General features: G+C 34.6%; 1 protein-coding gene across 3 annotated transcripts in view; it reads right to left on the bottom strand.

Moving 5' to 3' along the window:
- Positions 1 to 484: 484 nt before the first annotated feature.
- Positions 485 to 14934, bottom strand: part of LOC144968270 (GDP-L-fucose synthase-like) — a 27123-nt gene continuing 12673 nt past the window's right edge. For 2 of the 3 annotated variants that reach the window (XM_078906458.1, XM_078906457.1), the window contains exons 3-10: positions 12831 to 12945; positions 10991 to 11119; positions 10302 to 10375; positions 9658 to 9791; positions 9042 to 9173; positions 5706 to 5785; positions 4943 to 5042; positions 485 to 3009 (exon numbers count right to left, since the gene is read on the bottom strand). In XM_078906458.1, coding sequence (XP_078762584.1) covers positions 2954 to 3009; positions 4943 to 5042; positions 5706 to 5785; positions 9042 to 9173; positions 9658 to 9791; positions 10302 to 10375; positions 10991 to 11119; positions 12831 to 12945 — 820 coding nt within the window. In that variant the 3' untranslated portion in view covers positions 485 to 2953. The remainder of the gene's footprint in view (positions 3010 to 4942; positions 5043 to 5705; positions 5786 to 9041; positions 9174 to 9657; positions 9792 to 10301; positions 10376 to 10990; positions 11120 to 12830; positions 12946 to 14934) is intronic. The other variant, XR_013644553.1, reaches the window with a different exon arrangement.

Genomic DNA, 14934 nt, shown 5'->3' with positions numbered 1-14934 from the left:
ATACAGCAAGAAACCTACCCGCCATGGGAGGTCAGAAAATCCCACCCAGCCATTAGGCGATATTGCAATTTCTTTCCAACAGACGTGATGCTATTTAGTCAGATACTCATTTTACACCCGAGTCAAGAGCCTTTTCCAAGGACTCAACTATGCACTTTTAGAGCAGCAGTCTCTAATGGTCTCACACTACAATATTATAATGGTGGCGAATTTCTTTGCGCATTTGTGTACAGTTGCGAAACCACTTGGCAGCCTTGTCACAACACACCATTCTACCAGATTGCTCTGCCTCTTCAGGTTCTTTGCAGGGACTTGGTCCGAGGCAAGGTTTATACCACAGAACCACATAACCCCATATATTACATATTCTTACAATTGCCATCCCCAGATAACTGAGAAAAATTAATAGGAACCTAGAAATTTATGTATATCATTTCTTTGTATAAAATAAAATAAAATTAATGAACCAAACAACAGACATGTCTTTATTTTATTTTCTTACCAAAAATATTTATTAAAATTCTATACATATATCATGCCCTCTGCATCATAAATATGATCAAGTCTCCCACAAAACATGGCATAACCAATATAACCGAAAAAAAGAAAGAAAATAAGTAATAAAAATTATAACCCTAGGAATGAAACCAGGTCTGACATACATACTAATGAGACTCATCCCCAATATACTAATGTACAGTGGCAAAACACGTTTTAAAATATTTTGGCCAGTGTCCTGCAGAAAATAATACTGATAGGTGAATTTTGATACGGTACATGATGTAAGCACCTCCATATTAATTTGCTGTTCACAATACTGATATTAACAGATCAAATTGTTACTATCTCCAAGCTTTTAATCTTTTCTCTCAGCAAAATCAAATAAGTCATAAGCAATAACAAAGGAATTACGATGTAGAACATATCAAATTCCATAAACTACTGTTTTTGTATGTTTTAAAGGGTTTTACGGCGGTTCCAACACATTAAGGTCAGTCATATCAGCGCCAGTAAAAAGGAAAAAAATGGGATAGTAAAAAGTTCTAAAATTACAATTAAAGTACCCAAGAAAAAGGAAGACAAAGGGGAATTAGCTCAATTTATAGAGAACAGATATCGATTCCAAGAGCACACTATCAATTTATTTAGATTGAGATCACCTAAATGTCTCATCCAGACACAAGCACAGGTCCCCGCTAAGAGGAACACACTCAAATATTTATACATTATATGTAAAACAAAAATAACACAATACATAACAGAGAGATGATTTACAAGGAAAATAATATCTCCCAAAACTATAACTATACATTCGACTGTTTACCTCCCAGCTAAGAACTCCGACCAGGGTCAGGACAAAACCAAGTAATCCCATTCCAAGACAAAGACAGAAAGCAAATTGAAAAACAGATACAGGGGGATAGAAGACAAAACATGTACCTCCCTGCCCACTATGGGAGGAACCCCACCCAGCCAAAAACTACAATATCCTAACCATTTTCATTTTTGCTCTTCTTTTTTTTTTTTTGCAGCTAACGGTCATGTTGGTGACAAGTACTGTATTTTATTTATTCCTCTCACTATTGATCTGAGGTGCTCTGCTCTTGATGCTAATACTAGTATCATTTCCTTGTTTTTGTTCAATTCAGCGAGAAAAAAATCATTAGTGCATATCCCAGGTTGATTTGGATTAAAACTAAAATTTAAATAATAATTTGTCTTTAAGCATCCCCACCCCCCTCTGTCTGTCTGAACAGATTAGTTTAAAGCATGATGGAGTGTGTGCCAATATTTTTAAAGCATGGGTCTCAAATTTCCATTCTATCAAGTCCTCCGCTATGGAGATTTGCTGGGGATCCAGGCCCTGAATGGTACTTTGCATCTTCAAAAATCATTGCAAATAGTGTAAATAAATATAAATAAGTTCCAAAAATTATATTTTGTCTTGTTGAAAAGGCCTTATTCATATTGGTTAATAATTTTTCATCTTTTATAGTGTCAATTGATATGTATGTTAATAAATTGTCATTACTGTCATTAAAAGGGGCATATTGCTCCACTGATAAAATGTGCCTTTCGCGAAAGCAGTGAAATGTTCCTCTTTGACTCTTTGTTGAAAATTCTGATTTGAGATCCATGATTTAAGTAATATTGCAAGTTGGTTATCTTGTATTGAATGAAAGTGATTTGTTATAATATTGTAATAAAATTACAATAACCAAATATCATTATCCCTTAAAGTATGCTCAATGTTGCAACATACCTACACTCCCCAATTTGGAATGAAATAATTTTTTCTTTAAAAACCAGGAAACTGCTAATAAAATTATAATAATCAGCAGGGTAGAAGTATGTAACAAGTGACCTTATATATATAAACAACCCAAATGAATATCCAATGATTGCAAAAATAATGTTCAATGGTTTTGTTTCTCATTTCCATTTTAAAGCTTCCAAAACGAGTCTAAGGACTGCATAGAATAAGGTAAGTTTGAAAATTCTGTAATATTTTATGGAACGTTTCAAAGCTCTGTAAACTTGATTTGAAGCCACAAACCTTTAATATATATATTAGAGTTACCAATAAGTCATAAACCATCATGTAGAAATCAACAGACAATCATGAATAAATCGTCGGTGAATGTAGATCAAATTGCAAAGAACAAAAAACCTGAATACAAAACATCACAATCTCAAAGACCCTGACATAATTTATGTCATCAGAATAAAACAAAATTAAAAGTAAATTATATTATGAGTTTTGTAAAAAGTAGAGTAAGAAGGGTAAAGCGATTCTTATTTGATACAAAAAAAAAAAACACAACAATATCTGAGAAGCTCAAAAACAAATGAAAATTATTTGAACCAACCAAGAATTATTTAGTGTATTGGCCTAAGTAATTTGGCCCAAGACCTTCATAATTGGCAGTATGGAAATGGATGAGGGCGATGTCTATTTTCGTACTTGATGTTCATTGGCTTTGTACCATTCCACAGTTTCTTTGATAGCTGAGAAGAAAAATATAACATATGCTATTTGAACATTTATATAAAACAGATAGAATCAGTGAACCAGATAAAACAAGATAAGCGGGACTGAGGGATAGATCTAGCTTTATCTTCCCAATGCAAAGATTTCTTATATATTTCCTTTTTTTTCCTAATTTTAAACTGAAGTTTTTAATGTTTTTGAATAGGTACTCTCAGTTAGGACCAGGCACGGTGATATGATTGAGCAAAGTAGGTGAGAGGGAGAGAAAAATACGACATTAAAAGATCTCAATAAAATAAATCTTCCCATTTTTTTTCTTTAAATTCTGGATCTTCCATTCTCTTCCTATGGATTGGGACAAATCTACAATTGGAACTTGTGAGGACATTTTAAGAGATTATTCATTAGTGCCTTTTCCTACTTTAATTTACCGACCAATCAAAATGTGTTAAATTACAAAATAAGCAATTTTATCTGAATTTGAAACAAAAAATTATCTTAATCAAAAACATTGCAATTGAAATCTTTAAACATTTTTTTTTACAGAGAGGTCAGGCAAATAAATATTACATATAATTACATAACCATTCACGTTTGTACTTTTGTACGACTAAGAGCACTACAAAAATTGTAAAGCAGTTTAGAATGATTACACCAATTGGAAAGCATTTGAGAATGATTACACCAATTGGAAAGCATTTCAAAATGATAATACATATGGATAAAATATGAAATAATGACATTTTTGAATATTTGGATTATTATTAAAAAGTATACAGATCTTTTGTTTGAGGCCTGTAGTAGGTCTGTATCAGGAGCATTTCTCATTGTGATTTTTAATATTTCAACCCCCATATTTTCATCAATCTACACTAATTGTGAGTTGATTTTGTTTGTTTTGTTTTTAAGGGTTTTACGGACTTTGCAACACATTAAGGTCACATCAGCGTCGGAGTAAAAAGTTCTAGAATTACAATTAAAGCACCCAAGAAATGGTAAGGCAAAGGGGAATTTGTTCAAATAGGGAACATGTAGATTCCAAGAGCACACTATCAAAGTACTTAGTTTGAGACACAAGCACAGGTCCCCACTAAGAGGAATACACTCAAATGTTTACAAATCATATAATATAATATGTAAACAAAACATAATACAGTGCATAACAGAGATGATTTAAAAGGAAAAAAATATCATCTCCCAGAACTATACATTTGACTGTTTCTCTCTCAGCCAGAGCCAGGACAAAACCAAGTAATCTCATTCCAAGACAAGGACAGAAAGCAAGTTGGTAAACAGATATTATAGGGGGATAGAAGACACAGTAAGTACCTCCCTGTCAACTACGGGAGGTCAGGAACCCCGCCCAGTGAGTTGATTTTAATTGAAAAGTGATCAATAGAATGTCAATGATTTAGATTGCATCCATTGAGGAGAGACGTTTCATTTTGACAGGGTTGAAAACAAATGTAAAATATAAAAATGTACTCATTCCAGATCCTTTGTTTTTAAATGCAACAGAAGAAAAGTAATTTAATCTGATTTTCTCGACAGAATATAAATTTTATCTTTTTTTTACCTCATGTCAATGACAGTGTAAGTCCAGTTTAAGAGATATAAAAACATATGGGTGAAAACGAGTTTTAAAATGGACTATGACATCCTACTGAAAGTCTGCAAGCAATTGCTTCTGTCCATCTAATGCTACAGAAGCCATGATTATCTCCAGCTCCATGCTTTATGACTTAGGACTATAGCAGGATCAATTTTTTAATATCATCTATAGATTGTTTTCGGCATTTATCATGAACAATTATTATTAACCTGATTTTACCTTTTACAGTCAGGATTTGGATCTATTCCAATTTTAACATAATAACATTGGGACTTCATTGGAGCTTGGAGGGTTAATTAACATAAAATTCACTGCTACTTTGGTGATTCCTTTCTTACCCTGTTTAATAGGTGTAAATTTGAAGTCAGGGAGGTATTTCTTCAACTTGGCATTGCTGGCAGTCTTCTTGAATTGGCCATCAGCCTTTGTAGTGTCTTGCTAAAGAATGGGGTTAAGGAATTTTGGGTTTGTTTTTTTCTTTCACGCACAAATATCAGACCTCCCAACTATCAAGAGTACCACCCCACCCCCCCCCCCCCCCCCCCCCCCCAAAAAAAAAAAAGGATAATTCCCCGAAATAAAGGGGAAAAATAAATATCTCGACCCCCTTTTGTATATTATATACATCGTTATTCAAAATACATTAGAATATTAAGTAATTAAATTTGGAAATTGATCCACTGGTGGTAAAAGTAAAATCTTTTAAACAATAATTTCCTGTAAAAAAAATTCAGACTACAAATAACAAAATTGTGAATTTTTCAAAGTTTTTTTTTTTGACAAACGGGCTGCTTGACATTCAGCACGTCAATTCTCCTTAGCACACAGGTTGTTGTACTTGTGGTGACTCAGACCAAACTAATTTCTCTCTCAGGAATAAACAACTGCACAGAAAAAAAAGGAGTTTGTTATATACAAGCTGAAGTAAAAGCTTAAACAAAAATATGATTTGACTGAAATAGATAACCAAAAATTTCAGCTTGAGCAGGTTTTACTGTATGACAAATCTCTCTTTTCACAAACAATAACCATAATGGACAATGTTTACTTCAAATTTATAATCTTAAACCAAAAATTATTGAACAAGGCAGAAAAGGATACAGTAACTTTTCCGGTGAAGTCCATGGCTTCCACAACCATATCAGCAGCTTCTTTGATGGAAATTTCTTCATCTTCACCAACTGTATGATTAAAATAAGAAACACAATGGAACCACATATATTCAAAATACATTACATCATTGTGTGAGTGAGTATGGTGTGTGTGTGTGTGTGTGTGTATGTGTGTGTGTGTGTGTGCATATGTAAAACATGGTCCCTACAGCAAATCTATTTTAAAATTCAAGGAGTTTTCAAGGTATTTTAACGGTGATTTTATTTTTAATTCAAGGATTAAAACAACAAGTTATTCCTTCAACGATTTTCTCCGCTAGTGGGGACAACTCAATTCCTTAACTACTGTTTCTACATCAATGTAAGGGCTTCAAGTTCACTTTTATTTTTTTTTTTGTTTGTTTGTTGCTTTAGGTCTCTTCCAACACAATTGAGGTTATATGAGAGACCGCTGAAACAAAAAAAACAAGCAATCTAACAAAAATAGTACAAATGTAAATCAAAATCATAACCTAAAGATATCATAAGCTAAATTATAAATAACCAAGAACAAACAGGCAGAAGATTTACAGAAAAAAAATATCCCCTGTCAAAAATACAATCACAAACCAAAGAAGCAGGATAGGCTAGTAAAGAGAAGAAGAAACGACATCACTATCGGATCGTACACCCATGCGAACATCATAGGTATATGATTCAAGGGTGATGCTCCCATCCAACCACCCGCTTCACTTTTATTCAACTTAGCTGAAGACACCAATGCCTTTGATTGAACAATTAATTTCATGGTATTCAAACACTCTACATTTGCTGCCATGTTGTCAGCTTATTTTTTTTTTTTTTTGAAGAGCTGAAATGGTGATGTGCTGGTTGTAGTAGTGGTCTTAGGGACGGTGATGTGCTGGTGATGGTAGGGATGGTGGTGTGGTAGTGGTTATAGTAGTGGTGGTAGGGATGGTGATGTTGTAGTGGTTATAGCAGTGGTAATAGGGATGGTGATGTTATGGTGGTTGAGGTAGGGGTGATAGGGATGGTGATGTGGTGGTGGTTGTAGTAGTAGTGGTGGAAGACATGGTGATGTGGTGACGGTAGTAGTAGTGGTCATAGGAATGGTGATGTGGTGGTTGTAGTAGCAGTGGTAGAGATGGTGATGTGGTGGTTGTATAGCAGTGGTAGCAATGGTGATGTGGTTGTAGTTGTGGTAGGGAGAGTGATGTGGTGGTTGTGGTGGTGGTAGGATGGTGATGTGGTGGTGGTAAGGATGGTGATGTGGTGGTGATAAGGATGGTGATGTGGTGGTGGTTGTTGTAGTGGTGGTAGGGATAGTGATGTGGTGGTTGTTGTACTGATGGTAGGGATGATGACATGGTGGTTGTAGTTGTAGTGGTAGGGATGGTGATGTTGTGGTTGTAGAAATTGTGATAGGGATGGTGATATGGTGGTTGTAGTAGCAGTGGTTTGTACAGGGTTCCTACAGCTATCCCATTGTGGAATTCAAGGAGTTTCCAATGTGTATCATTTTAAATTCTAGGATTAAAACAAAGATTAATATCCTTCGACAGTTATTATCTCCACTAAAAGAGGCAACTCAACTCCTTGACTGCTGCTTCCACAACAATGTAAGGTCCTCAAATTCACTTTTATTCAACTTATCTGAAGATTCAATGTATTTGATTGAACAAACTTCATGGTATACAAATACTCTGCCGTTTTTGAAATTTTGTCTGCTTTTTTTTTTTGAATCTTTTTTTTTTTTGCCAAGATCTGAAATCTCACTCATAGGTTTGGTCTCATTCACAGATTTGGCTTTCTTCACTTTTAACACTTCTTGCTCCCCAGATTTATCCTCTCTCTCCCTCTTCCTCCTCCTAAGCTTTTCATCCTCCTTCTCCTCGAAGAATTGGCTGTCGGCAGCCATTGACGAACTAATTGAGAACAGCAGAGCATGCGAAAGAATAATCATCTTTTCTCCTACATTCTCTCCATTTCAGCCACATTTCCCTTATTCACAGATTCATTTACTAATGCCTATCTTTTTTTTCAAGTTGACCAGAGACACCAACATAGTATTGGTGATGGTAGGGGTGGTGTTGTGGTGGTTGTAATAGTAAATGCAGGGATGGTGATGTGGTGGTGGTTGTAATGGTGGTGGTAGGGATGATGATGTAACGGTGGTCGTAGTTGTAGGTATGGATGGGGTTGTAGTGGTTGTTGTAGTAGTTGTGTTATGGATCGTGATACTTTAGTGGTTGTTGTAGTAGTGGTGGTAGGAATGGTGATGAGGTGGTTGTAGTAGTGGTGGTAGGGATGGTAATGTGGTAGTGGTTGCAATAGTGGTGGTAAGGTTGGTGATGTGGTGGTTATTGCAGTAGTGGTGGTAGGGATCGTGCTGTGGTGGTTATAGCAGTGGTGGTAGAAACGATGATGTGGTGTTTGTTGTAGTAGTAGTAGTAGTGGTGGTAGGGATGGTGATGTGGTGGTTGTAGTAGTGGTGGTAGGGATGGTGATAGGTTGGTTGTAGTAGTGGTGGTAGGGATGTTGATGTGGTGGTTGTAGTAGTAGTGGTGGTGGTGGTGTTGGTAGGGATGGCGATGTGTTGGTTTTACTGGTAGTGGTAGGGATGGTGATGTGATGGTGGTTGAAGTGGTGGTAGAGATGATGATGATATGTGGTGGTTGTAGGGATGGTGATGTGCTGCTGGCTGTTGTTTTGGTGGTAGTGATGGTGATGTGATAGTGGTTGTAGTAGTGGTGTGGAGATGGTGATGTGATGGTGGCTATAGTAGTTGTAGTAAGGATGGTGATGAGGTTGTTGTCGTGGTGGTACTGACAATGATGTGGTGGTTGTTGTACTGGTGATGGTGATGATGATGATGTGGTGACTTCACAAAATTCAAGGAGTTTTCAAGCAATTTTCTCCTAAAATGAATTTCAAGGAGTTGTTAAGAGAGAAGCAATTGGTTTAAAATCAACTGAATATGTGACCATGGAATGACATCGCTCTTTTTGCTTGGTGAGTTGAACGCTCTTTAAATTGAGCCAAAGGAGACAAATTGTTTGTTTGTTTTTAATCAAAACAAGCTTTTTTCTGGATATTATAAGTTATATTGCAAAGTCCATTACAATAACATGACTATTATAATAATAAATATATCGTTATTTCTACAATACCCCATGTAAAAAGACACACAGATCAACATCAACTGGACTGTTTAATAAAAGAAAAGAATAATAAATGTGACTAATGGTAAACAAAAGAGCAATTTCTTATGATTTTTTTTTAACTTTTATCATTTTTGCTTTTGCTGCTTCATTTTTTAACTAACCTGAAAGAATAATAGGATCAACCTCGGGATATTCCCTCATTACCCAAACAATGAGACGACCAAGATCCAGGGAGTAGATGAATTGACGGCGTGGTGAGCCAGTTCCCCAAATGACAAACTCTGAATCATTTTCTGGGTGATGAACATAATATTTTTTAAATTAAATAAATCAATAAATGAAATTACTGAAAATATTTTTTTATGCAACATACAAAACAAAACAAAAAAAATACCATATGTGGTTGTTTTTTTTTAAATTAAAAATAAAATGACAAGTAGAGAAATAGCACTTTTAGCAATAATTGGCTGTTATTATTTTTCAACAAAACTGTATTGTTTAACATTCCATATAATTCATGATGACATTGTGAAAAATAAAATCTACTTTGCAGAAATAGTTTATTATGAATAAGATTTAATTCTAATTGTGTGTGATAAGCACATTATTTGGTTTTCGGCAAGTAATGATCTGAATGAAATGAACATGTTACAAAATATCGTTGTTTGTGATGTGTTGTTTTGTTTTCATTTTTAGTTAGGTTTTTTTTTTTTTATAAGATGTTTTTAGAATAGTTTGAGTCAAAAAGAACGAAATAAAAAAATCCCATTTCCATACTTTTGGCATCATAGACTTTTCTAATAAGTCCTGGCAACACATGACCATCTTCTAGATTGAAGTTGTCATGAGGTCCGAAGACGTTGGTGGGAATTACAGCCGTGAAGTTGCAGCCATGCTGGTCATGATAACCTCTAAAAACAGGAGAAAAAAATAAACACAATTGATATGATTTATATAGATAATGTTATTTGAATATTGGGTTAAACAATAACAACGATGACAATAATGACGAAAATGACAATGATGATGAAGATGATCATGATAAAAATAACAATAACAACAACAACAACAACAACAATTATAATAATAATAATAATAATAATAATAATAATAATAATACAAAGAAGAAGAAGAAGAAGAAGAAGAAGAAGAAGAAGAAGAAGAAGAAGAAGAAGAAGAAGAAGAAGAAGAAGAAGAAGAAGAAGAACAAGAAGAAAAAGAAGAACAAGAAGAAAAAAGAAGAAAAAAAAGAAGAAAAAAAATGAAAAGGAATGAAGGAGAAATAAAAATGAAGAACAACAATAAAAACAATGATAACAACAATTATGATAGAACATTTAATCACTGACATGTAAAGATGTAGACAGCTCAGTCTATAATCATTTTTTTTTTAAATCCAAAAAAGTTATGATTGAACTCACCTGTTGGAGATATCAATCATGCGTTTGGCGTAAGAGTAACCATAATTGCTGGTGTGGGGGGGACCGTTGTGAACCTGATGGAAGGAAAAAAAAATATCAAAGATAAGGATGATTGCTCTGATTGTTGCATCAAGTCGAGGCACGCTGTTTTTTTAGGATGTTTTCTTTTTCTTGTATTTTTATCTCTGCTTTGTCTAACTCTTGTTTGATACACATATTTCAGATCCTTAACTTACCCAGTGTCTACTCCCTAATTTGTCACTTTGATATCATATACTGTGATATTTTGGTTCTACTTGCCTTGCCTTTAGCCTTAACACAGAAGTTCCCTGTCTGGGTATTTATATATATTGTATCTATATTATAGGCTGATTCATGCAGCCTTTTAGGTGCAAAAACAACATTCTTTGACGAAGACGGTGTTTGTTTAACACCAGAAGATCTACATTCTTCTCCAACAGGACTGGGTAGATGTATGTGAAAAGCCTTTTAAACATTTCTCCTGATGAACAATGCCATAATTTGTTTTTTGAAGTTTGTTCCAGAGAGATGGGACGTTTCTAGAAAAAGAGCATCTTCCACATCCAAGCTCATCTCCATCTCTCTCATATAATGATCAGCATTAAGGGTTGAAGCACCAATTTTTTAAAATATGAAAGAGATAAGAAATAATAAAAGCACAGACTCACCATTGTCTCGTCAATGGGGTAGGTGGTCTTGTCAGGGAAGATACAAGTGGATAGACACGATACCACTTTCTTGATTCCATACTTGTGACTCAGACTCAATACGTTGTCGTTGATCTTGGAGTTGACACGCTGATGAGTGGAGGAATAATGTCAGCAAATAAACACTTGATAATTCTGTTTTGATTTCTTTCAGTTGGAATTATTTTAATGATTTAATATATTTTCTTTTTCTTTGTCTTTATTTTTTTTTAAAGTTTTGTTTGCTATTATCAAATGATCTAAAAAGAAAGAGAACTCTTAAGAACTAAAAGAGTAATGGAAATCTTATTCTTTTTAAGTTGGTTCACGCAAATGAGAGTGAAAGCACTGAAGGACAATAGCATGATAGTAAAGATACCGGTGAAATGCAAGAGAAAGACATGAAAATAAAAAGTAATGTTAAAACCAAATTTTTGACAATTTTAACAACAGCCTTTCTAACAATGCAACAATAATTATCACCAACACGACTACTACTGCCATCACTCTCAACAGTCTCCATAATCATCAATACGACCACCAGTGCCGAAATAATCAGCAGCAGCAGCACCAACACCACCTCTTCTATCCTGTAATCAGAGACAGCAATATTTAGAGACGCGAAACTTCTGAAGTGGCAATATAATTGAGCTTTTTTCTCATTTTCTTTCTTTTGATATAGCGCAATATCCACTAAATATGCTCAAAGCAAAGCGCTTGAAAAAGGGTCCCTGACCAACAGCAACACTTAACAGGATGCCTGTTCTGCGATAATAAAAAATTTTTTTGACAGAGAAAACGCTGTTAACGGCCAGGTACTCATCTTACACCTGAGGATGGTGAGAGAATATGAGTAAAGAGCCTTTTCCAAGAACTGAACTATGCGCTGAGCGAGGATCGAACCCAGGACCTTCCTATCCTAAAGCGAATGTCATACCACAAGACCACATAGCCACAATAGGGTTTTAATAGAAGCTGATGCGTATCTATGTCTGGTTGTTTAAAGTCGGTAAGCATCCGCTCACTAATAACGTTTGTATGTTGGCACCAGTTTTCAAAACTTTTTATATTCATTTGGGAGATTTATTCTCACTAAATTCTCTCAGACTATAAACTTTTTGTGTATTTGCACAACTGATATGGCAGGCAAAAGTGATGCGTATTTTATTAAAACACACACCATCAATTCTCAAATGTCATGTTTACCGACTTAACATTGAACATCCATATATATGGAAGGAACCCCTAAGTTTCAAGTCTCCATATTTTCCTTTTAGTCACTGCTGTAATCATGTTAACATACGTTTGTTTGTTTTTTTTTTGTTTTTAATGGCTTTACGGCACTTGCAACACATTTAGGTCATATCAGCACCAGTAAAAAGGAAGAAAATTGGATAGGAAAAACATTCTAGATGTACAATTAAAGGGGCTTGAGGAAAAAGTAATACAAGGAGAAAAGGTTCAAATAGGGAACATATGTATATTCCAAGAGCACACTATCAGTGTACTTAGTTTGAGATCACCTAAAAGTCTCACCCAGACACCAGCAGAAGTCCCCACTTAGAGGAATACACTCAAATGTTTACAAACAAAATAACAGTAGGTACATAACAGAGAGACAATTTACAAGGAAAAAATATCATCTCCCAAAAACTAACTGTACATTTGACTGTTTCCCTCTCAACCAGGGTATCCGGCCAGGACTAGGACAAAACCAAGTAAACTCATTCCAAGGCTAAGACAGAAAGCAAGCTGGAAAACAGATATAGGGGGATAGAAGAGACAGTGAGTACCTCCCCACCCAGTCTACTGCCCCACTCACAAAGAAGTCCAAGTTAAATTTGAGGTTCCTGAACAGTCCCCCAACCAAAGCAGCCAAGTGAATCACATGGGTAGGCTGGAGTTTTTTAAACAGAGCCTCTGTGGATTCGATGTCACTGGATTGGAAGAGAATAAAGTCAAAATTACAAAACAATTCACTTTAAAAAAAAATAATTTAACATTTTACAAGTTCAAATAGCAGTACCGCAAATCCATAAGGCCCAGGGAGCTAGAATTTATCCTAAATTCTGCAGCAGTGCAGAGACAATAGTCTTAATTGGCAATTGCAATTGATTAATAACACTCTGGATAGGATATTACTTTTTTTCCCCGTCGTCGTTTTTGTGGTGGTGGTGATAGTGATGATGATGATAATTATCAATTATTATCATTCTATTATTATTGTTATCACCATCATCATCATCATTATTATTGTTGTTATTATTATTATTATTATTATTATTATTATTATTATTATTATTATTATTATTATTATTAATTATTATTATTATTATTATTATTATTATTAATATTAATATTATAATTATTATTATTATTATTATTATTATTATTATTATTATTATTATTATTATTATTATTATTATTATTATTATAATATAATTATATCATTCTATCATCATCATCAGTCATTAATTTCACCATTATGCACTTAGACATTGAGTCAAATGGTGCGCTTATTTTTTACAGACACATTGAACTATAAAATGTAACTAGCCTATGACCATAGCTCTGACCATAGCTCTGACCATAAGTTAAAGGTAAGAGGAAGGGAATATAGCGCATTTGGCACCTCTGCCATCAGCAAGACATAGTACTGCAGAGTGGTTATTCCTGAAGGCATATATTGAAGGTAAATTAAATGGCAAAGGTGAGAGAATATATATGAATAAACAAAAAATCCAAAATTACAATTCAACATATTATTAACAAGTTACGAATGAAGGGACTACCCATCAATTAGTCTCTTTTTCCTCTCAAGCTCCAGGGTTGGATGGAATAGTTGTATTATATCTTTATATGAAAAATGTCAGAATTGAGACCGGAGTTGGTTTCGCAACGGATGAAATCACGGTTGTGGCAGATGTAGAAACAAATTGCTCCTTCCCCTCTCCCATTCCACTCCTTTCCCATCAAAAATTAGTAACAGCACCAAGTCATGAACAATTCCTGACCGCTCTGGGCGCATACATGGTGCAGAGCTTGTCGCCAGCATGATGGCGCTGGCTGCCCCAACGAAGAAGAAGAAGAAGAAGAAGAAGAAGAAGAAGAAGAAGAAGAAGAAGAAGAAGAAGAAGAAGAAGAAGAAGAAGAAGAAGAAGAAGAAGAAGAAGAAGAAGAAGAAGAAGAAGAAGAAGAAGAAGAAGAAGAAACCCCATCCCTGGAAGCACAAATATACTTTATTGACGTCAGAATTTAGCGGTGCCGACTACGACAGTAGCAGTAGTAGTAGTAGTAGTAGTAGTAGTAGTAGTAGTAGTAGTAGTAGTAGTAGTAGTAGTAGTAGTAGTCGCTGTCGTCGTCGTAGTAGAAGTACCGTCATTATTATTATTATTATTATTATTATTATTATTATTATTATTATTATTATTATCATATTCATCATCATCGTCACCATCATTAGGCCCTACTATCATTATTATAAGTTTTACTTTTAGAATCTCGTTTCCGTGGAGTGGGGTGAAAAGGAAGAGGAAGAATATACAATGTTTGTTTTTTTTTTTCGTTTTTTTTTTATAAGGGTTTTACGGCGCTTGCAAAACATTTAGGTCATATCAGCCCCAGTCAAAAAAAAAAAAACAAAAAAAAAAAAATAAAAAATAAAAAAGGAGAAGAAAATGGGATATCAAAATATTAGAGAAATATAATTAAAGCACCCAAGAGAAAGTAAGACAAAGGGAATTGGTTCAAATAAGTAACAAATGTAGATACCAAGATCATACCATCAATATACTTAGTTTCAGATCCTAAAAGTCTCAGCTAGACACCAGCACAGGATCCCATTAAAAGGGACACACTTAAATACTTACATCATTCATTCAAAACAACAAACATAACAAAACATGACAGAGAGATGATTTACAAGG

Source organism: Berghia stephanieae, chromosome 3 (genome assembly GCF_034508935.2).
Source record: "Berghia stephanieae isolate SIO BIC M18660-M18661 chromosome 3, UCSD_Bste_1.3, whole genome shotgun sequence".
Lineage (NCBI taxonomy): Eukaryota > Metazoa > Mollusca > Gastropoda > Nudibranchia > Aeolidiidae > Berghia > Berghia stephanieae.
Note: the sequence above shows the minus strand (reverse complement) of the source record. Positions and strands in the feature narration are given on the sequence as shown.